The sequence below is a fragment of the Astatotilapia calliptera genome, chromosome 20 (assembly GCF_900246225.1).
Source record: "Astatotilapia calliptera chromosome 20, fAstCal1.2, whole genome shotgun sequence".
NCBI classification, from domain to species: domain Eukaryota; kingdom Metazoa; phylum Chordata; class Actinopteri; order Cichliformes; family Cichlidae; genus Astatotilapia; species Astatotilapia calliptera.
The window spans coordinates 12,007,743-12,025,245 of record NC_039321.1 but is presented as its reverse complement, the minus strand read 5'-3'; the positions used below and the strand labels follow the sequence as shown (position 1 = coordinate 12,025,245).

Below are 17,503 nucleotides of genomic sequence, written 5' to 3'. Positions count from 1 at the left end.
AACTATTTACTGAGACCACTAATCTACATAAACACATTAAACATCTTTTTCAGCAACATTATCTTACCCATATCGTATATTTAGACATTCAAATAATATATTTGGCCCATTTAAATGTGTTTATTTTATTATAAGTGAACAAATAGACCTCAAGCATGAACTGTGAAAATGCCTGAATATAGGCCTTTTGTGTTAACCAAAGTCAAGTCACTGTCATTTATATAACATTACGTGTATAATTACATGGTTCACATGCTGCTCCAAGGCAGAGCTGAGCTCTCTGGAGCTGCACGGCTCCCCCTGCTGGTCCTTAGAGCTTCTAGGGGCAGGGGGCCAACCACAGCAGAAGTATACCTGATGGGACCTGTAGTTCTTTTGATGGGCCTGGACACGGTGATTAGAAACACTCATCACTCATACTTGTTGAACAGGTTCAGTTAATGAAATACTGGGAGTACCCGGAATGGGTAGACTGTACAATTCACATTCATCTCACATTATGACCACAGGGTATGTATGTCTGCATTTTACCCAACTCCTCAGCAAGTGGGCAAACGAAAACCAATTATTTTGTCCTTTTCTATCATGCTCAGCATCCTCATGCAAGGGCGATGTTGGTTTGTCTGTTTGGATTTGTTGAAAGCGTTACATTCAGTGTGTGTCACCTGTATGCAGTTTTTGATACGGGCGACACGGGCGGTTGCCCGGAGCGGCATCGTGGTGGGGGGCGGCATCACGGGCATCGGCAAAAAATAAAAATAAAAAAATGCTCGTACTCATGCTGCCCCGACGTCAGCCAGCACATATTGGGAATGGTACAGGCACCAATCGGTTTTCTATTGCCCATTTGCTGGCAGTAAGGGCGCCCTCCGTTTGCGAGGTGCCTGCTGCTTGCGGCACAGGGAGGAGAGGGCGGGGCGGCGGGGGATTCTCTGACTGGCTGGAGCAGCGTCTAATAACCAACTCGCAAAGTAAACAAAATAAAAACAAACCAACAAACACAAACACACCAGACATCATGATACAGATTTATAATTTGCTCGGTGCGCCTGCTCGCTGCTGAAGTCAAAGTAAACTTTATTGTCATCTCCGCTACATACAGTCCAGTATATAGAGAGACAATACGACGAGGCTCCAATTACAGCAAGAAAACAATAAATATAAGAAGAGTAAGAAAATAAATATACACTTTAGGACTCGGGGTAAAGGGATCAATAACAATTTAAAATTTATAATTTACAGTTTGATGATTTAAGGTCTCACACACAACCCGTTGAAAGGGGAGGGGGGGGGGCTGCTTTCAAATAGAGCACATTTCATTCATAATGATGTAAATCCAAGCCCATTATGTATTCACGATTTGAATCCTGGGTTGTGTGAAATCCCAGAAATGCACCTTAGACAAAGTGAATCTGTGAACTAAGGTGTAGGTGTGTTAGGTTATGTTGTGGTGATCCTCGAGTTGGGGGATGGCTGTTCATGGAGTGTAAAATTAAAACCAATGGAAGATGGACAGGAAAAGTTCAAAGCCATCAGGTGCTCAGTTTAGAAAAAATAGAAAAGGAGGAGAAACGAGCAAAAGATACAGGTAAGCAGATGTGTCATTGGATTATGGCAGCTCATCCTGAAACAATCAGTCAGAATACTTTATTAATCCCTAAGGAAATTATGTGGGTTACAGTTGCACCAAGAAGAATTGGTAAAAATAGCAACAGTTACAGAATAAACTCCAAAAAAATACCTTATGTTACAGTTTTTAATATTAATTAGTCATTGTTAATTGTTGATTTGTCCTGTTCTCATTGTATGACGAATTATGATGGCTTTTTGGTAGCCGTTTGCATACCATGCATATCTGTCTCTCTTCATATGTGTATGTTTCTCTGGTGAAATACAGTATGGTTCCAACAACAGTTTTATGTTAATGTACAATCCTTAATAAGGTGTGTGTGTGTGTGTGTGTGGGGGGGGGGGGGGGGGGGGGGGCGCCAGAGGGAGTGTTCGCCCGGGGCGCCAAACAGGCTAGGACCGCCACTGCCTGTATGTTACTGACCAGTCAACATTTATATTTGCAATAGATTTTGAGTAATCACTAAAAATGGAACGTAGATTTAGAAACTACACTGCAAGCTAGTGCTGATTATTCTGACACCCATTCTAACATGTCATAAAAGCTTATACAGATACAAGAACCCAGAAAACTAACTTAAACTGGACTTTTAAATAAAAAAAAAAAAAAACTCACTGGAAAATACATTTTGCAAAATGATAGAAATTTTAAACTTTAATTGCTTCTTCCATTACTAATATTTTTTGCAGAAATACAAACTATACTTTAAACGTGTCTTCTGCTTGGCTCAACATGATGTAGGTGATCTGGTCAATAAGCTGTGACATGTACATTTACACGTTGAATTACTCAATATGTGGAAAATCCCCACATGCCACTTGGCTGCTGGAGTGTCATGTACTGTATGACCTGGACTTTGAACTTGACGTTAGCACTAGCACCTAATAAAGCCACTTGTCACTACAGACCAGCGTCGATGCCCAGCTCCATACCTCCCACCCACACAGTTACTGGACAAGTTACGTAAGTGAAGGAAAAGTATTTAATAAGTATTATTAATCATGTACATAAGGCAGCAGGTGCTTTAAGTGTGACTCTTGTCATGACATCAAGTTCATCATAAGGTGTAAGATTTGCACACATCTTACATATATTTGATCACTACACTAGGTTCTCACCTATAATAACACATTAATGCTCATTCTTACATGTAGGCCATCTGAACTCTTTGTAAGAGTAAAAGTGAAATGTTCACAATTCATGTTCTGAGGTCATCGTTTGGAGGTTTAGTTGTTTAGCACAAGTTTCCCTTTGAACAAATGATCAGCTCCACATATGTAAAAACAAAACAGGTTAATCTGCCTGACAGTGACATTACTCATCAGGAGCCAACATGACCGCACAATTTCATTGATCATTGTTTCCTATTCACTCAAAGGTTTGAAAAATCAATAAAAACATCTTTACAGTTTGATATTCATACTCTGTAACGTTAATGGCATTTAAAAAAAAAAAAAAAAAAACTCAACTGTTCTTAGTGTTTTCTTTTTTTTTCTTAAAAAAAAAAAAAAGACTTTATTCAGACAGTTTCTTCACTGTGAAGCTCTGGAGGAGCGTCGAGCAGCTCAAACATGTCATCGATGACTTGCCACAGGCAGTTCTCCAGAGGGAAGTCATTGTCCACCAAATTGACGAGGAAGTAATTGTCATGGATATATTTAATTATCATCCGAGAAGGAGACTCGTCTTCATAGAGTTTGCCCCACTGCTCAATCCACAAGGCAAACGCCTCATCCTGAGAAGATATGAGAACATCTGGGTCAACACAACATGCCAGAGCTTTTACATCACACTGCACTCTGTCTTTAAAGTTAAAGATTATACAAAAATACAGAGAAAACAAACAATCAGATAAGCCCGTATGAGCGAGCAGCTAGTGACAGTGGGAAGGAAAAACTCCCTTTTAACAGGAAGAAACCTCCAGCAGTACCAGCAGCAAGGAGGGGCGGGGCCATCTGCTGCGACCGCTTGGAGCTGGTTCCAGAGCTCCGCCTCCTACTCTACCATTAAACGCAGTCATACTTTATTATTACCCCTTTAAACCTTAAATATTTCAGTCATTTAAAAACACGACACAAGGTTTAACATTCCCCAAACTGTGGACAGAAAGAAGACAGTGTCTCACCTTCCAGTACATGAAACTAACTGGGTCCACTACAGTCGGCTGAACAATCTCCCTTCCGGCGAAGATCCCCCAAGTCACAGCATTTGGTTGCATTTCAGGGGCGTTGGTCAGGTTACGGCCCTGCATGCAAAATGTTCACCATGACCAATGTTTACACACACACAACCATGGAGTGACTGATGCTTTGTGAACAAACTTACATTCACATTAACAATGTGATAATTCACACGGGGCTCGTACTTCTTCAGTACTTTAAGAAGAGCGGTCACATTTTCACTGGAGGTGAAAAACTCCAGATAGGCCTGTCGGTTGAATAACATCCATATTAACAATAGCAGACTGAGTATCCCATCTGAAGGTACTGAAAATACTGTTAGTGTTTGTACCTTCTGGAAGACATAGCCCCCTGGAGGTCCCCAGCCCACAATGGGGTCTGTGGAGGGTTTGCCATTGATGTTGGGCTGAGAATTGATGGTGAGGACTCCTCGCCTGTTCACTTTCTCCAGTTCATCCTTCAGAAGGTTGGTCTCTGGGGCCAGAGGCTCGTCATTCCAAGGCAAACACATCACCTACAGCAGAAGAGAAAGCCTTAGCCTGCTGTTACTGCTGCTATATACAGAAGACTTGCTGTGGAAGAACGAGTGGCTACGTGGGGTATGGTTAAAAACAAAAACCTGTTCTCAGAGTGAGTGTCAGTGTTTCCAGTGCACTCAGGACAGGATTCATTTAAACAGAGTAACAATGGCACACCAGCCAACCACAAGGTTAGTTTTCACACTTGACTTATCTAATTTAGCTGGAACATACAGTAGACAACAGCTTTGTATACTTAAACCAAGGACAGATATAGGAAATCTGTGGTGCCACAGGCTGGGAAAGCTACGAGTGACCGAGCTCCGTGGTTCATCCTGGATACCTTGTGTCCGCAGCGATTTGGCTGAGCTGTAATGTAGCAGGTAAAGACTTCGAAGACGCTCTCCTCATTTTGTAGCTCTTCACCCCACATTTGCAGCAGTGCATCTTTAGATGATTTGCTCTTCAGGTAGAACAGGTAATAGTCATTCAACTCCCCAAAAGCTGGAGACGAGGAATTTCCCCTGAGGACGAAAACAAGACTCTGAGCTAAAGTTCAATAAAAGCTGAACGAGGTTCCAGAAAGTGATTAGATTAAAAAAAAACAAGAAACAATAATAATACAATTTAACGCGTGTGCACATTTCATAGTGTCAATGTGAGCGCTCGAGCAGAGTAGGAAACAACCAGTCCATCTGAAGAATGAGTCACATATTTAACCTCCTAGGACCTGGCGTCCACATATGTAGGAATCACATTTTTGGTTGTCTAGACCAAAATACTAAATTTTGCTCTACAAGGGCCTGATATCCACTTACGAGGACATTATACTGCCTCTGTTCTATTGAAATTTTAAACAAGTATCCTCATATGTGGATCTCATTTCTTAGAAACAAAATCAGGTTTAAAAAAAGTTAACTCTTTGTTTTTACATTCATCAGGTCCCAATCAGCCCAAATATCAAAGATAAATTAAAAATGCATGCTATGAAAGCGTTTGTGTCTTAGGAGGTTAAAGGAGAAATGCATAAACAAGCAAGCAACAGGGTCTTCTGATGGTGAGCTTTTGAGCAACAGCGAGCCTAAAACCTGCATCATACTTCCCACGTCTGCCAGTCTGCCAGGGTCCACTCAGCTCAGAGTGATGGCAGTTTTCTTGTTAACACACAGTGAATACAATGGTCATGAGGACATCAGTGTGTTTGCCGGTTTAATACCGAAAAAGAAAAACTGCAGCTACAAGAACACACATTAGAAAACTTATCACATAGAACAGCTGTTAATGTAACTCCAGTATGCACTTAACAGAGTCAAAGGCTGGAGATGAAGGATGATCCCTGTGGACAACAGCACGACTCACAACTCGTATGCAAGTTCTTACATACACTTATGCAATAATTTGCATAAATTGAGGCATTCAACAAGAACAGCCCTCATTTAATGTCTGAAATGCAACAATGAGGACATCGTGATAAATGAACCCTACCATCTGCCATTGGGGAAGTCGTCCCAGTCCTGGGTTCTGTAGATGTAGCTCTTGGGCCTGGAAGCCCAGAAGATGGGTCGAACATCTTCTACCTTCCGTTTGGGATGGGCGCTCACTGCCCAGGGCAGAGGCCGCCTGGCACAGAAACACACTGTCAGCCTCTACAGCACTCTCTCAGGGCAGGAAAAGAAATAAAGGCCTGCTCTACAAAAGACACTGCTCAGTGAAATGAAGCAAATACTTTGGTCACTACTTTGATCACACATGAGCTCTTGATGAACGAAGCATTCAAGCTGAAATACTTTACTCATGTAACACTGTAATGTAATGATAATAAAATTGTCAGTGGAGATGTAATAATCAACCTTTTAAGCAGATTCAAAATTACACCTAAATTGGAGTTAGAACTTACAGTTTGATTCAACACAGTGTTAGCATGTCAACATGTGTCACGAAAGTTGGTGTGAGGCAGTAATGTTTATGGGAATCTCCTCCCAGACTTTGAAAAAGGCATCAGTGAGCTCCTGAACAGTTAATACAACTTGAGCAAATCTCACTGTGGAATCAAATTCCACCCAAGATGACTGGTATAATATCCTATTAGAGCGATTAGAACATGCTGGTAGGTATTACAGGTACTGCGCTGCAGTGGTTTGTATCATATCTATCTAATAGACTCAGATTTGTTCATGTAAATGGAGAGTCCTCTTCACACACTGAGGTTAATTATGGTGTTCCACAGGGTTCAGTGCTAGGACCAATTCTGTTTATATACATGCTTCCCTTAGGCAGTACTATCAGAAGACATAGCATACATTTTCACTGCTATGCTGATGACACCCAGCTCTATCTGTCCATGAAGCCAGATAACACACACCAATTAGTTAAACTGCAGGAATGTCTTAAAGACATAAAGACCTGGATGGCTGCTAACTTTCTGCTTCTTAATTCAGATAAAACTGAGGTTATTGTACTCGGCCCTGAAAATCTTAGAAATATGGTATCTAACCAGATTCTTACTCTGGATGGCATTACCTTGGCCTCCAGTAACACTGTGAGGAACCTTGGAGTCATTTTTGACCAGGACATGTCCTTCAATGCACATATTAAAAAAATATGTAAGACTGCTTTCTTCCATTTGCGCAACATCTCTAAAATTAGAAATATCCTGTCTCAGAGTGACGCTGAAAAACTAGTTCATGCATTTATTACTTCCAGGCTGGACTAGTGTAATTCATTATTATCAGGAAGTCCTAAAAACTCCCTGAAAGCCTTCAGCTAATCCAAAATGCTGCAGCAAGAGTACTGACAGGGACTAGAAAGAGAGAGCATATTTCTCCTGTATTGGCTTCCCTTCATTGGCTCCCTGTTAAATCCAGAATTGAATTCAAAATCCTGCTCCTCACATACAAGGTCTTAAATAATCAGGCCCCATCTTATCTTAATGACCTTGTAGTACCATATCACCCTATTAGAGCACTTCGCTCTCGCTCTGCAGAACTACTTGTTGTTCCTAGAGTATTTAAAAGTAGAATGGGAGGCAGAGCCTTCAGTTTTCAGGCCCCTCTTCTGTGGAACCAGCTTCCAGTTTGGATTCAGGAGACAGACACTATCTCTACTTTCAAGATTAGGCTTAAAACTTGCCTTTTTGCTAAAGCATATAGATAGGGAGGATTCAGGGTCACCTGGCCCAGCCCTTAGTTATGCTGCAATAGACGTAGGCTGCCGGGGATTTCCATGATGCATTGAGTGTTTCCTTTCCAGTCACCTTTCTCACTCACTATGTGTTAATAGACCTCTCTGCACTGAATCATATCTGTTATTAATCCCCGTCTGTCTTCCACAGCATGTCTTTATCCTGTCTTCCTTCTCTCACCCCAACCAATCACAGCAGATGGCCGCCCCTCCCTGAGCCTGGTTCTGCCAGAGGTTTCTTCTTGTTAAAAGGGAGTTTTTCCGTCCCACTGTCGCCAAAGTGCTTGCTCATAGGGGGTCATATGATTGTTGGGTTTTCTCTGTTGTATTATTGTAGGGTCTACCTTACAATATAAAGCGCCTTGAGGCGACTGTTGCTGTGATTTGGTGCTATATAAATAAAACTGAATTGAATTGGTGAACACTGAGGAACCCAGCATGCCATAATCATCATTTTACGTGACTGGAGGCCTCTCACATAAATCATCACTTTAAACAGATGACATCATCTTACACGGTGCAAACCCCGTCTCGGCAATTCTCAACACACCAACTCGATTTGGGAAACTCTCAGGACACAAAATTAATTTTAGTATATTATTATTATTTATTTATCATATTACAGGCCCAAACGTGTCATATCGCATAGACGAGGATCTGTCTGACAGAGGTGAAGTATGGCTGCGAGTCGAAAAGGCAAGACAGTAATGTGCTTTGGGGAGTCTATCGCCATATCCTCTCATTATACCCACATGGTCAGGGTTTGATTTCCAGTCTTTAAAGTAGTAAATGCAGCATCATTCCAGACTCCTTACAAGCACGTGTCAAACTCGAGGCCGAAATCATTTTATACAGATTTATTATTAGTGTTATGCATGGTGATATGAGGTGCTAATAACACAGAAACTACAGATCCCATAATGCAGCGCTGCAGCCTCCTTGCCGAACGCTAGGCTAACTGGGAACATTCCTGCGTCAATCAAGTCAAACTTCTGTTATTACAAAGCTAGCCACTCACAATGGCGAAGCGAAAAGTTGATTCTGAAAGCAGAGCCTTTCAGCACCGGTGGGAGGCTGAATATATGTTTACAGACATTGCTGGTAACCCCGTGTGTCTTATTAGTGGAGCTAATATGCTGTAATTAAAGAATTTAATTTAAGACGGCACTATGACAAAAAACATCAGGATTAGCTGAAAAACCTAAATGCAGAAACTACAGAAGGTAGAAGAGCTAAAGAAGAATCTAACATTTCACCAGAGAAAAATCACAAAGTGAAGCTGTTGTGAAAGCAAGTTTTATTGTAGCAGAGGAGATAGCCAAATCAGCCCGGCCATTTATGACTCTGAAGAGCTGCATGATGAAGCTGTGCGACGTCATGTGTCCAGACAAAACGCAGATTTTGGCAAATGTGAGCCTGAGCAGAAACGTATGTCAAAGTGTAACCGACATTAGGGATGGGCCATATTATACCGTTCACGGTAATACCGGTATAATGTTAGGCAACGATAGGAAAATGAAATATCGCGATAGAATATGAGTAAAACGCGCATGCGCAGTGCCTTTGTTTTCATACGCACATGGCCGATTGTTGAGTGAAACAGATGAACCAGAATTGGTTTGTAAAAATGGTGCAACTTCAGTGATGTGGAACTGGTTTGGTGTTTGTCCACAAAGCACATTTTTTTGCAGAACATGCAAGCGGCCGTCGGACTAAGATGCCCTTAAATCTGGGAGTAATCTGGGTCCTAAACTCCGTCTTTTTCAGGTCAAACGAACACTGCAGCATCACTAAGAGTTAAAAACTGTCTAAATTCTTTCATCTTTAATAAAACGATCAGCATTGCTGCTTTACCAGGTGTAACTATGAAGTTTAACTTCCAGGCATCCATGAAAACAAAATGTATTACATTTAACGGAGTTAGAAGCTAGCAGGAAGCTAGCGGAAGTTAGCTCGCTAGTTACCTAAGCATGATATTGCATGTTCTGACTGAGAGATTTCTGAAAAAAATCAAACGTACAGCTCTGCTATCACTTCCAACATAAATGAAGACAGGAAACTAAACAGCAGTGACGTTTGTAGGGTTACTGAAGTTGGGCTAGCTGGTATATAATGATGTGCTACGTGATCGCTAGCGACACAGCTATGTTAGCATAACATAAACAGTGAAGCTGGAGGACGAACACTAACACTTTTCCACTTATAAAAGTTAACGTTAAGGTTCCTCATGGTTAGAGACAAATGCAATCGCATGGCAGGATGCTGTAAAAGGACCAATCTTCAGTCAGGAGAACAACTGAGATAATCCATCCACAATATGAGGTTAGTCATTAATATACTGCAACAACATGGGAATAGAGCCGCTGCCAGAGAATTCAACATTAATGAATCAATGGTACAGAAGTGGAGGAAGCAAGAAGAATGAGTTTAATAAAGTTTGATTTATCTGACTGCTTTGTTTCGCTTAATGTGCCTTATAATCCCGTGCACCTTATGGTCCGAAAAATACGTACTGCACACTGCAGTTTAATGTTGCAAAGCACCTCTTTTTAACTTCAGTGGATATTATACATGGTTGTGCTCAGGATATGTCAGCCCATTTCTACTGGAAATGCCTTTTGGTTAAACTTTCAGCAAGGAATTTGCATTTGCACTGTTACATTTTTATAAAGCTTTAATGTACATAAAAACCAGCTTCTTGTTTAAGTGAAAATAAATGATAGGTTGTCTTTTTGCGCTAGTAATGTTGTGGAGTTGTATTTTGTCTCGCATCAATTATATCGTCAGTTATATCGTTATCGCAAATTTTCAAATATATATCGTGATAAATACTTTTGGCCATATCGCCCTGCTCTAACCGACATGAAACTGCCCCGGGACAAACAACAGATCTCACTGTGTTGTCGTCAGGATGCGAGTAAAGATGCAGGAGAACTGTATCGGCGAGTTAACAGCATACTGCATCACACACCAGGAAAGGCTGTGTGGTAAAGTCCTAAAAATGGAGCATGTAATGATCACCGTAACGCAAACCGTAAATTTTATCTGAGCTAAAGGTTTAAATCACCGTCAATTTCAGTCTTTTATGTGGGAAATAGATTCAGAGTTTGCTGACATTCCTCATCATACAGAGGTCCGTTGGCTGAGTTGGGGAAAAGTTCTCAATAGAGTTTTTGAGCTCAGCAAGGAAATCTGTCAGTTCATGGACATGTATGATGTGGTGAAGGCATTTCAAGTGAAGCTGTCACAAATGCACCAGTGCAACCTGCCCCACTTTCCCTGTTGCCAAGTAACGTTGAACCAAGTCAGCGGACTTTGCTGATAAACTGAGCGCACTGCGCACGCCCGGCGCTTTGGTGACTTTGAAGCACAAAAAGAGAATTTTGAGCTGCTTCGCAACTCATTTACGTGGAAACTGCACCTGTGCAGATTCAGATGGAGCTGCAGTGTAATGATACACTCAAGGCAAAGTACGACACTGGATGGCCCGCACAGTTTATTAGTTCCATTCCTGAAGCAATGCCCCAGCTCCATCTACATGCGGCTCCAACCTTGTATATGCTTTCATTTATTTTTTCTGTGGTTTTTGGCAGCATGTTCATATTTCTAACTTAGAATCGGAGTTAATATTGTGTGGAGATGGTTGACGAAACTACATTTTCTTATTAAACTCGACTGAATCTCACTTTTGCTCAAAGCACTGGTGTTTGATTGACTGACCTGGGGTCTTCTATCCACAGGCCCAGCTGTCGAAGCACCTCCATGGTCGCAACTTCACGGTTCAGCGTGTAAAAGTGGACACCTGGCACCTTGCCACTATCCAGCAGCACACGGCACATCTCCACTGCTTGCTGTATCCCATAATTACGGATAGCAGCATCGTTGTCTTTGATAGGCTCGATGACTTGGGTGATCTCCTCTGGGACCTCAAGCTTGGAGAGCTTGACAAGCTGACGCAGAGACTGGTAACCCTGAACAACATGAACACACGAAAGTTGAGATCCACTCCTGTGCAGCTCTAACAGAACGTACTGTTATCCAGCAGCTTTACGTGTGGTCAGGACGCACTGCTGTCACTGTGAGACTGCTAATGCTACAATGTCTGTCTGAAACATTAGCTCCATCGAGTCGTCTTTCCCTGTGTGGAAGGCAAAAGGGAAATCTGGACCATGACGAGTACATTTAACACTCTTTAGTATCACTGCAACCAGCTACCCCTTTGACTGCTCCATGGTTCAGATGACGAAAGAGGAAAGCACAATCACAGGGAGTGTAAAGAGTAACAGAACACAACACTATCACTTCAAAGAGGAGAAAATTGCTTTGAAGATAAAGATAAGAGGATTCCTGTTCCTAGAAGAACTTAGTTACCTGAATGGGGAAGATTCCTGGTAAGATGGGACATGTGATGCCAATGGCTCTGCAATCATCCAGGAACTTGAGGAAAGTGTCGGGCCTGAAGAACAGCTGGGTGATGACAAAGTCTGCTCCAGCATCCACTTTCTCCTTCAGGTGCCTGAGATCAGCTTCATAGCTCTCTGCTTCAGGGTGGCCTGTGGGGTAGCCTGGACACACACATTTAAATTAGCGACAATCCACTCAAACTGCATCCTGCTGACCTCGACGGTGAGAACATACCAGCGACGCAGATGTCAAAGTAGTCATCAAACTCTGAGCGGATATGTTTGACAAGGTCGATGGCATAGTTGAAACCATCCTCCTCTTCCTCCCAATCTTCTCCTATTGGGTCTGTGAAGATATTTGGCACATGCCTAAGGTTTAAAAACATGCACAGCTGGATGAGACAGGTCGCATCCTTGTACAACAAACTAGATGAGCTTTGAGCGCCGATTAAAACAAAGAGGGAGATCCATTAGTTTGTATGAATCGGGGAAAGTGCAGCTGAATCGAGGACGTGTTACGGTGAAGGAACGTCTCCACAGATTGGGAAGCATTAGCAGTGGGAATGCATCGATTTTAATTGCCAAAGAAAAACTCGTCCGTCAGCGATCAGATTGTTGACATTCAGCCATCAGCTGATTCAGATGTAGCGTGTGACATCACTCGCTGCATGTAGCATGCCTGCTAACGCAGCATTTAAGTGCTTTTATGGTTGTGACCGATGATTTTAACAAAGTGTCACAGAACATTAAACAGGACATAAACTGTCCGCCTCTGCAGAGCACTGCTCGTGCATGCGGCGCTGTGTTAACAGTCCATTGTAATGTCTTGATGGATGTTCAGTCATCCAGGTAAAGAAATCCCAAAAGTTGATTCTGTTCATCTGGACGTTTTCAGTGGGAGAAACGTGTCGTCACTCATCCAGGTGACTTCTTCAGTCTCAGCTGACTGCAGGTTTCCAACCTTATAAACATAATGATCATTTGCCTGAACTGAAACTAGCACCACTGAAGGAACAATGGGCCGGGAGGTCAGTTCCTTAATCATAATTATGCAAATTCTCATGAGCATTGATCAGCAACCATCAGGCCAGGACTCTGCAGTCTATTTACACCTACAGGCCAGAGGACACTCTTTCAATGATGAGGATGAACACATCCTGGACAGGGAGGAATGCTGGTTTGAGGGCGGAGTCAAGGAGGCCATTTACGTGAAAAGGGAAAGACCATCTCTGAATGGAGGAGGGGGTCTAAGGGTACATCTGTCACCATCTTACAATGCTGTGATAGCTGCCATTCACCAACTCTGTGAATCATACTCATGACCACTGATCAGTGGCTGTTGATCAATGGTCATGAGAATTTGCATAATAATGATTAAGGGACTGACCTCACAGCCCATTGTTCCTTCAGTGGGCTGGTTTTAGTCATTATGCAAATGTACTGTTTATAAGATTGGGGAAACCTTCAGCTGAGACTGAAGAAGTCACCTGGATGAGTGATGAAACGTTTCTCCCACTGAAAACGTCCAGATGAACAGAATCAGTGTTTGGAGAGTCCACTGTAACCCACGCCAGTGTGGAGAACACAGTCCACTGTTACACCGAGCAACTTCACGTCACCTGACATTTGTCTTTACTACATTTTTTAAGCCATTCGAAATCATGCTGCTTGTTGATTTTCAAATATTTTTCTTGCTTGCAGTAAGACCAAAGTAAAGGAAAAAGTAGGTCTGACATTGTGTTTCTAATTCTCGTCTCAGAAGCTGAATGATCTGGAATATTTCAGAGCACAAACGCTGCAGCAGGATGTCTCCATCAGGTTTTACATTTGCAGTTTATTAGGAGTTTTTTTTTTCTTTTTTTCCCTTTTAAATAAATGGTACATCCTGAGAGATTTAGTACATCACAGGCTGTACAGAAAAATGGATGATTCCATTAATAATGCATTTAATTTACGAGTACGAGTGTTGTTGGCGTGCTGCTGTGTGAAGACATGATAAAAATACTCGACAGCCAGTGCTACCCTTCAGTGGGTACGCCTCTCTAAATCCCACATCCTCTTGTTCTCGAGTTATTGCATTCACAGGATGACAATGCCCCATCAACCTTTATGGCTGCTGAGCTGCTGCAGCCCAGGAAGTACAGCGGATCATCTAATGACTGAAAGGTTGATGGTTTGATCCCTGGCTCATACTAACCCCAAGCTGCTCTCCGGTTTATCTGTTGGAGAGTAAGTGTTAAACAGAAGAGTGCTGGTATGGCTACCATCAGCATTACCTCCTCTTAGTGCCATGATATTCTTCAGGCCCAGGTGCTTTGCTTTTGCCAAGTAGCCAGTGATTTTCTCTTTGCTTTGATTGCAGCAGGTTAGGTGGAGGATGCTCTCCAGGCCACAATAGTTGACAGCTGTGCTAGCAATCATCATGGATGAAGTTTCCTTGTCTGAACCCGGGTCGCCTGCTGGGTGCCAGGTAATGTCGATGAACAGGGGCCCACCAGAGCCCATACGGTCAAACCTGTAGAAAAAACACAAAGGCACACTCAAACCAGTGGTGGGAGTGAGATAGTAAAGATGAACACATACATAACAACTACAATCTGGACTTGAGGGCTGGGAGCCAAACCGGGACACGTTTTCCCAGATGGGCTCAGTAAGGTGTTTTCAGTTTTGCAGATAAGATCATAGTGTGTACAGTGTTATGTTTCATGAAGCTTTTATTGTCACACATTTGAGGACGTCTGCTGTGGAAAATTCATATCAATGTTTGTACTTTTTTGGTGGATTGTTAATTAGTCTGTGTTGGTCTGCGTGTTGGGTTTATTAGTCTACCAAGAACTGGATGTGCTCCAGACAGTGAAGAACACTGTTTTGTGTCTTAGAGTTCCCTGGATACATATCAGAGAGATCACATACTTCATAACAGAACAGCTGTCAAATTGCAACCTTCTGTTGATTTTGCTCATAAAAAGGATTTTTGTGATTAAGTTAAAGAAGGCGTGAAAAGGTCCCAATCGCGAAATCGGTCAATTTTATAAGCATTAGAATAAACATCCTGAGATAGTGGATGCTGCCTGTGGACCAAAACATGAGTTAAAATAAATAAATAAATAAAAGCAGGACTGACCGCCATCATGACTTTTTGGGATATGTTACTGCCAGAGTCTGTCACTTCTACTGGATCCCCCCCCTACACACACACACTATCATCTCTCCTGTTGCTATACATAGCCCTACTAGCACACTCCTGCCTTTCCTTGTCCCTCTTCAGTTCCCATCTGCACCACCAACAGCCCCACCAGCGGTCGCTGTTAACCCAGGGACGACTCATTCTTGATGCGTCCCGTTTAAGTTCACATACCGTGATATGAGGTTAACAGCCCCACTGGCTGTGCGTGGAGGGAAGAACTCCAACGAGAACCAGCGGTCTCCGGACTCCATCCTTCTGCGCATCTTGTCCCGCAATCTGTCCGACCGGTACGCATCCAGCACCGGCGTGGAGCACCGGGAGCTCTCCTTGGAGCTGTCCCCGCCACTGTTGCTGGCCCCGCTGGAGTCGCTCTTGCACTGGCAGGTGCCATCCCCTCGCTGAACCTGGTTCACCATGACTGTAACTTACACTGGGAAGAAGAACAGATACGGCGGTGTGTTCAGATTTAATGTTGCCTGCATGAGAAAACGTGTTAAAGCACAACTTTAGCTAAATGTTCTCCACGAAACTTTTCCACATCCCGCATATAACAGCTGTTTCGGACTTACCACTATAGCAGGCAGCACGGCACTCACACACTCCTACCTCTGACCCTTTACATCACGGGTTAATTATGGTCTGACTGAATGGTGACCGACGGCTGTGATAATGTCGGTTGCTTAACAGCGACGCGAGCGGCTCGTTATAGCTCTTGCGCGCACGCGCTGCTTAAGCTAGCTGTCCGGGCTCAGCACGTGCTCAGGCTGCATTCACACGTAAACGCAGAATCGACACATCGAGTCAACCGAGTGCGCCTAACGCCATCGTGCTGGACTGATTTACACTGGTGCAATGTGCAGATAGTTTATACCACCTCCTCGGTCCTGCTGCCTTTATGCCCCTGAGCTCCCATTCGTCCACAGCCACAAAAATAAGCACTGCTACAGCTGCTGCGAACTTTACGCTAAACTGCTTCCTCTTTGGAGTTTTCCAACAGTTTGCATCCTTTACAGTTGCAATACTGCCCCCTTCTGTTCTTAGTGCTCATTCTCCAAATGGTCTGCAACACAAAGCGCTCTTCTGAATCAGAATTCTGCTACACGATTTGGTCTTTCGTGTAATTATCAGCTTTATGTTGATCTTTCCAGATTCTGCTGCCTCCTTTCGATTGATCCCATCCTCCTCCTCCTCTCCACATGCCCTCCTTCACTACATCCGAACTTTCAGAGGTCTTCCTCTGTCCCTCCTGCCTGGCAGCTGTCACGTATCCTCTCTGCACGTGTCCAAACAATCTCAGCCTTGCATCTCTAACGTTGTCTCCACTGGCAGCTAAGGAGAAGAGGCTGAGGAAGAATCAGTAAGGGCCAGCTCGTCAGTTAAGGACTGAGTGAGACACGGGTGGAGTGGAGGATTTACCCAGAGGACAGGTGCATTATTACAAATGATCCCACTGCATAAACTAGAATGTGTGACACCTGACCGTGGGCTGTGTGGAAGCACACCAAACATCATTTCCTATCCCGAGCCCTCTGTCCTATGTGCTTAAACGCGCGTGTTATTTATGGTCCTGTCACATCATCAGCTGTGGCATGTAGGCTCAGACACGGAGAAGCTCATAATCGCTGTGTACTGAGAAAAGACGTACATACCTGCAGAGACGCCACAAGAACCCGAAACACACTTCCTCCTGCTGGGCTTCAATACAACACGGGAGGCCTGTGACCCTTTACTGGGATCAGTGAATCTCCTTTTATTACCACGTTAACGTCCCCACAGTGCCGTTGGGACTGCGGCCACTCCTGCTGCACCTCTCCATGGCTGATGGGCTCAGCCTATCAGGCCTGGTTGTTGCTGGTACTGCTGTCCACGGTGCAGCAGCAGCCACCCGACAGCTAAAGTGGCGCTTAATTGGACACATACAAACAAACAAATGTGTGTGTGCTTTTTTTCAGGTTCTGCCGTTAATAATCTTATAAATCGCCCTGGTGTGTTTCATTGTAATATTCTCCTCCCGAATAATATCCGTGTCTGCGCCTCTCTGTCGTAAAACTGACGCTGCGTGTCTTCTTAAACCCGAGCGGGAGTTTTTAAAAAGGCTCCCGCTGTCGTGTTAGTAACAGCAGATGACGCCATTATAGATTAGAGTCACAGGAGAGCCACAGCAGGCAACCAAGACACTTTTAAAGTGAGCCTATGAAGCTGCAGCGTTTAGTTTAAATCTGTGCCGTTCGACTCTGAAGTCTGTCGCAAATCCATCACACGGCTACCACAGACGAACAGTCGCAAAACGTTCATATTCAGTATGGCCAGTTCTGTGTACTGTCTGTTACAGAGCAGACATCAAATATCCGAGGTTGGCACTTTAAGAGGAACTGTCACTTTCTAATTTTCTACGGGAAGCAAAC

The 17,503-nt window shown here is 43.4% G+C and overlaps 1 protein-coding gene across 3 annotated transcripts; it reads right to left on the bottom strand.

The window, feature by feature from the left end:
* Positions 1-3,127: 3,127 nt before the first annotated feature.
* On the bottom strand, positions 3,128-17,451 carry mthfr (methylenetetrahydrofolate reductase (NAD(P)H)). Of its 3 annotated transcripts, none has more exons than XM_026153353.1 (12): positions 16,748-17,451; positions 15,270-15,528; positions 14,188-14,426; positions 12,147-12,257; positions 11,880-12,073; positions 11,229-11,479; positions 5,814-5,948; positions 4,672-4,852; positions 4,142-4,324; positions 3,956-4,057; positions 3,756-3,875; positions 3,128-3,365 (listed from the first exon to the last, which is right to left on the bottom strand). In XM_026153353.1, the coding sequence occupies exons 2-12, from the start codon at positions 15,512-15,514 to the stop codon at positions 3,150-3,152; spliced, it is 1,977 nt and encodes a 658-aa protein (XP_026009138.1). In that variant the 5' UTR covers positions 15,515-15,528; positions 16,748-17,451; the 3' UTR covers positions 3,128-3,149. The 3 variants fall into 3 exon arrangements, with proteins under 3 accessions (XP_026009138.1, XP_026009137.1, XP_026009136.1); XM_026153352.1 differs by lacking the exon at positions 16,748-17,451 and adding an exon at positions 15,973-16,721; XM_026153351.1 differs by lacking the exon at positions 16,748-17,451 and adding an exon at positions 15,668-15,966.
* Positions 17,452-17,503: the final 52 nt, after the last annotated feature.

Bases quoted from the DNA above. Each gene is read 5' to 3' on its own strand.
- mthfr (XM_026153353.1), bottom strand. From the start codon at position 15,514: ATGGTGAACCAGGTTCAGCGAGGGGATGGCACCTGCCAGTGCAAGAGC. The intron at 12,074-12,146 runs GTATGTTCTCAC...GTGTGTGTCCAG, and splicing joins CTTTGACATCTGCGTCGCTG to GCTACCCCACAGGCCACCCT. The intron at 4,325-4,671 runs GTATCCAGGATG...CTTCTGCTGTAG, and splicing joins CAAATCGCTGCGGACACAAG to GTGATGTGTTTGCCTTGGAA.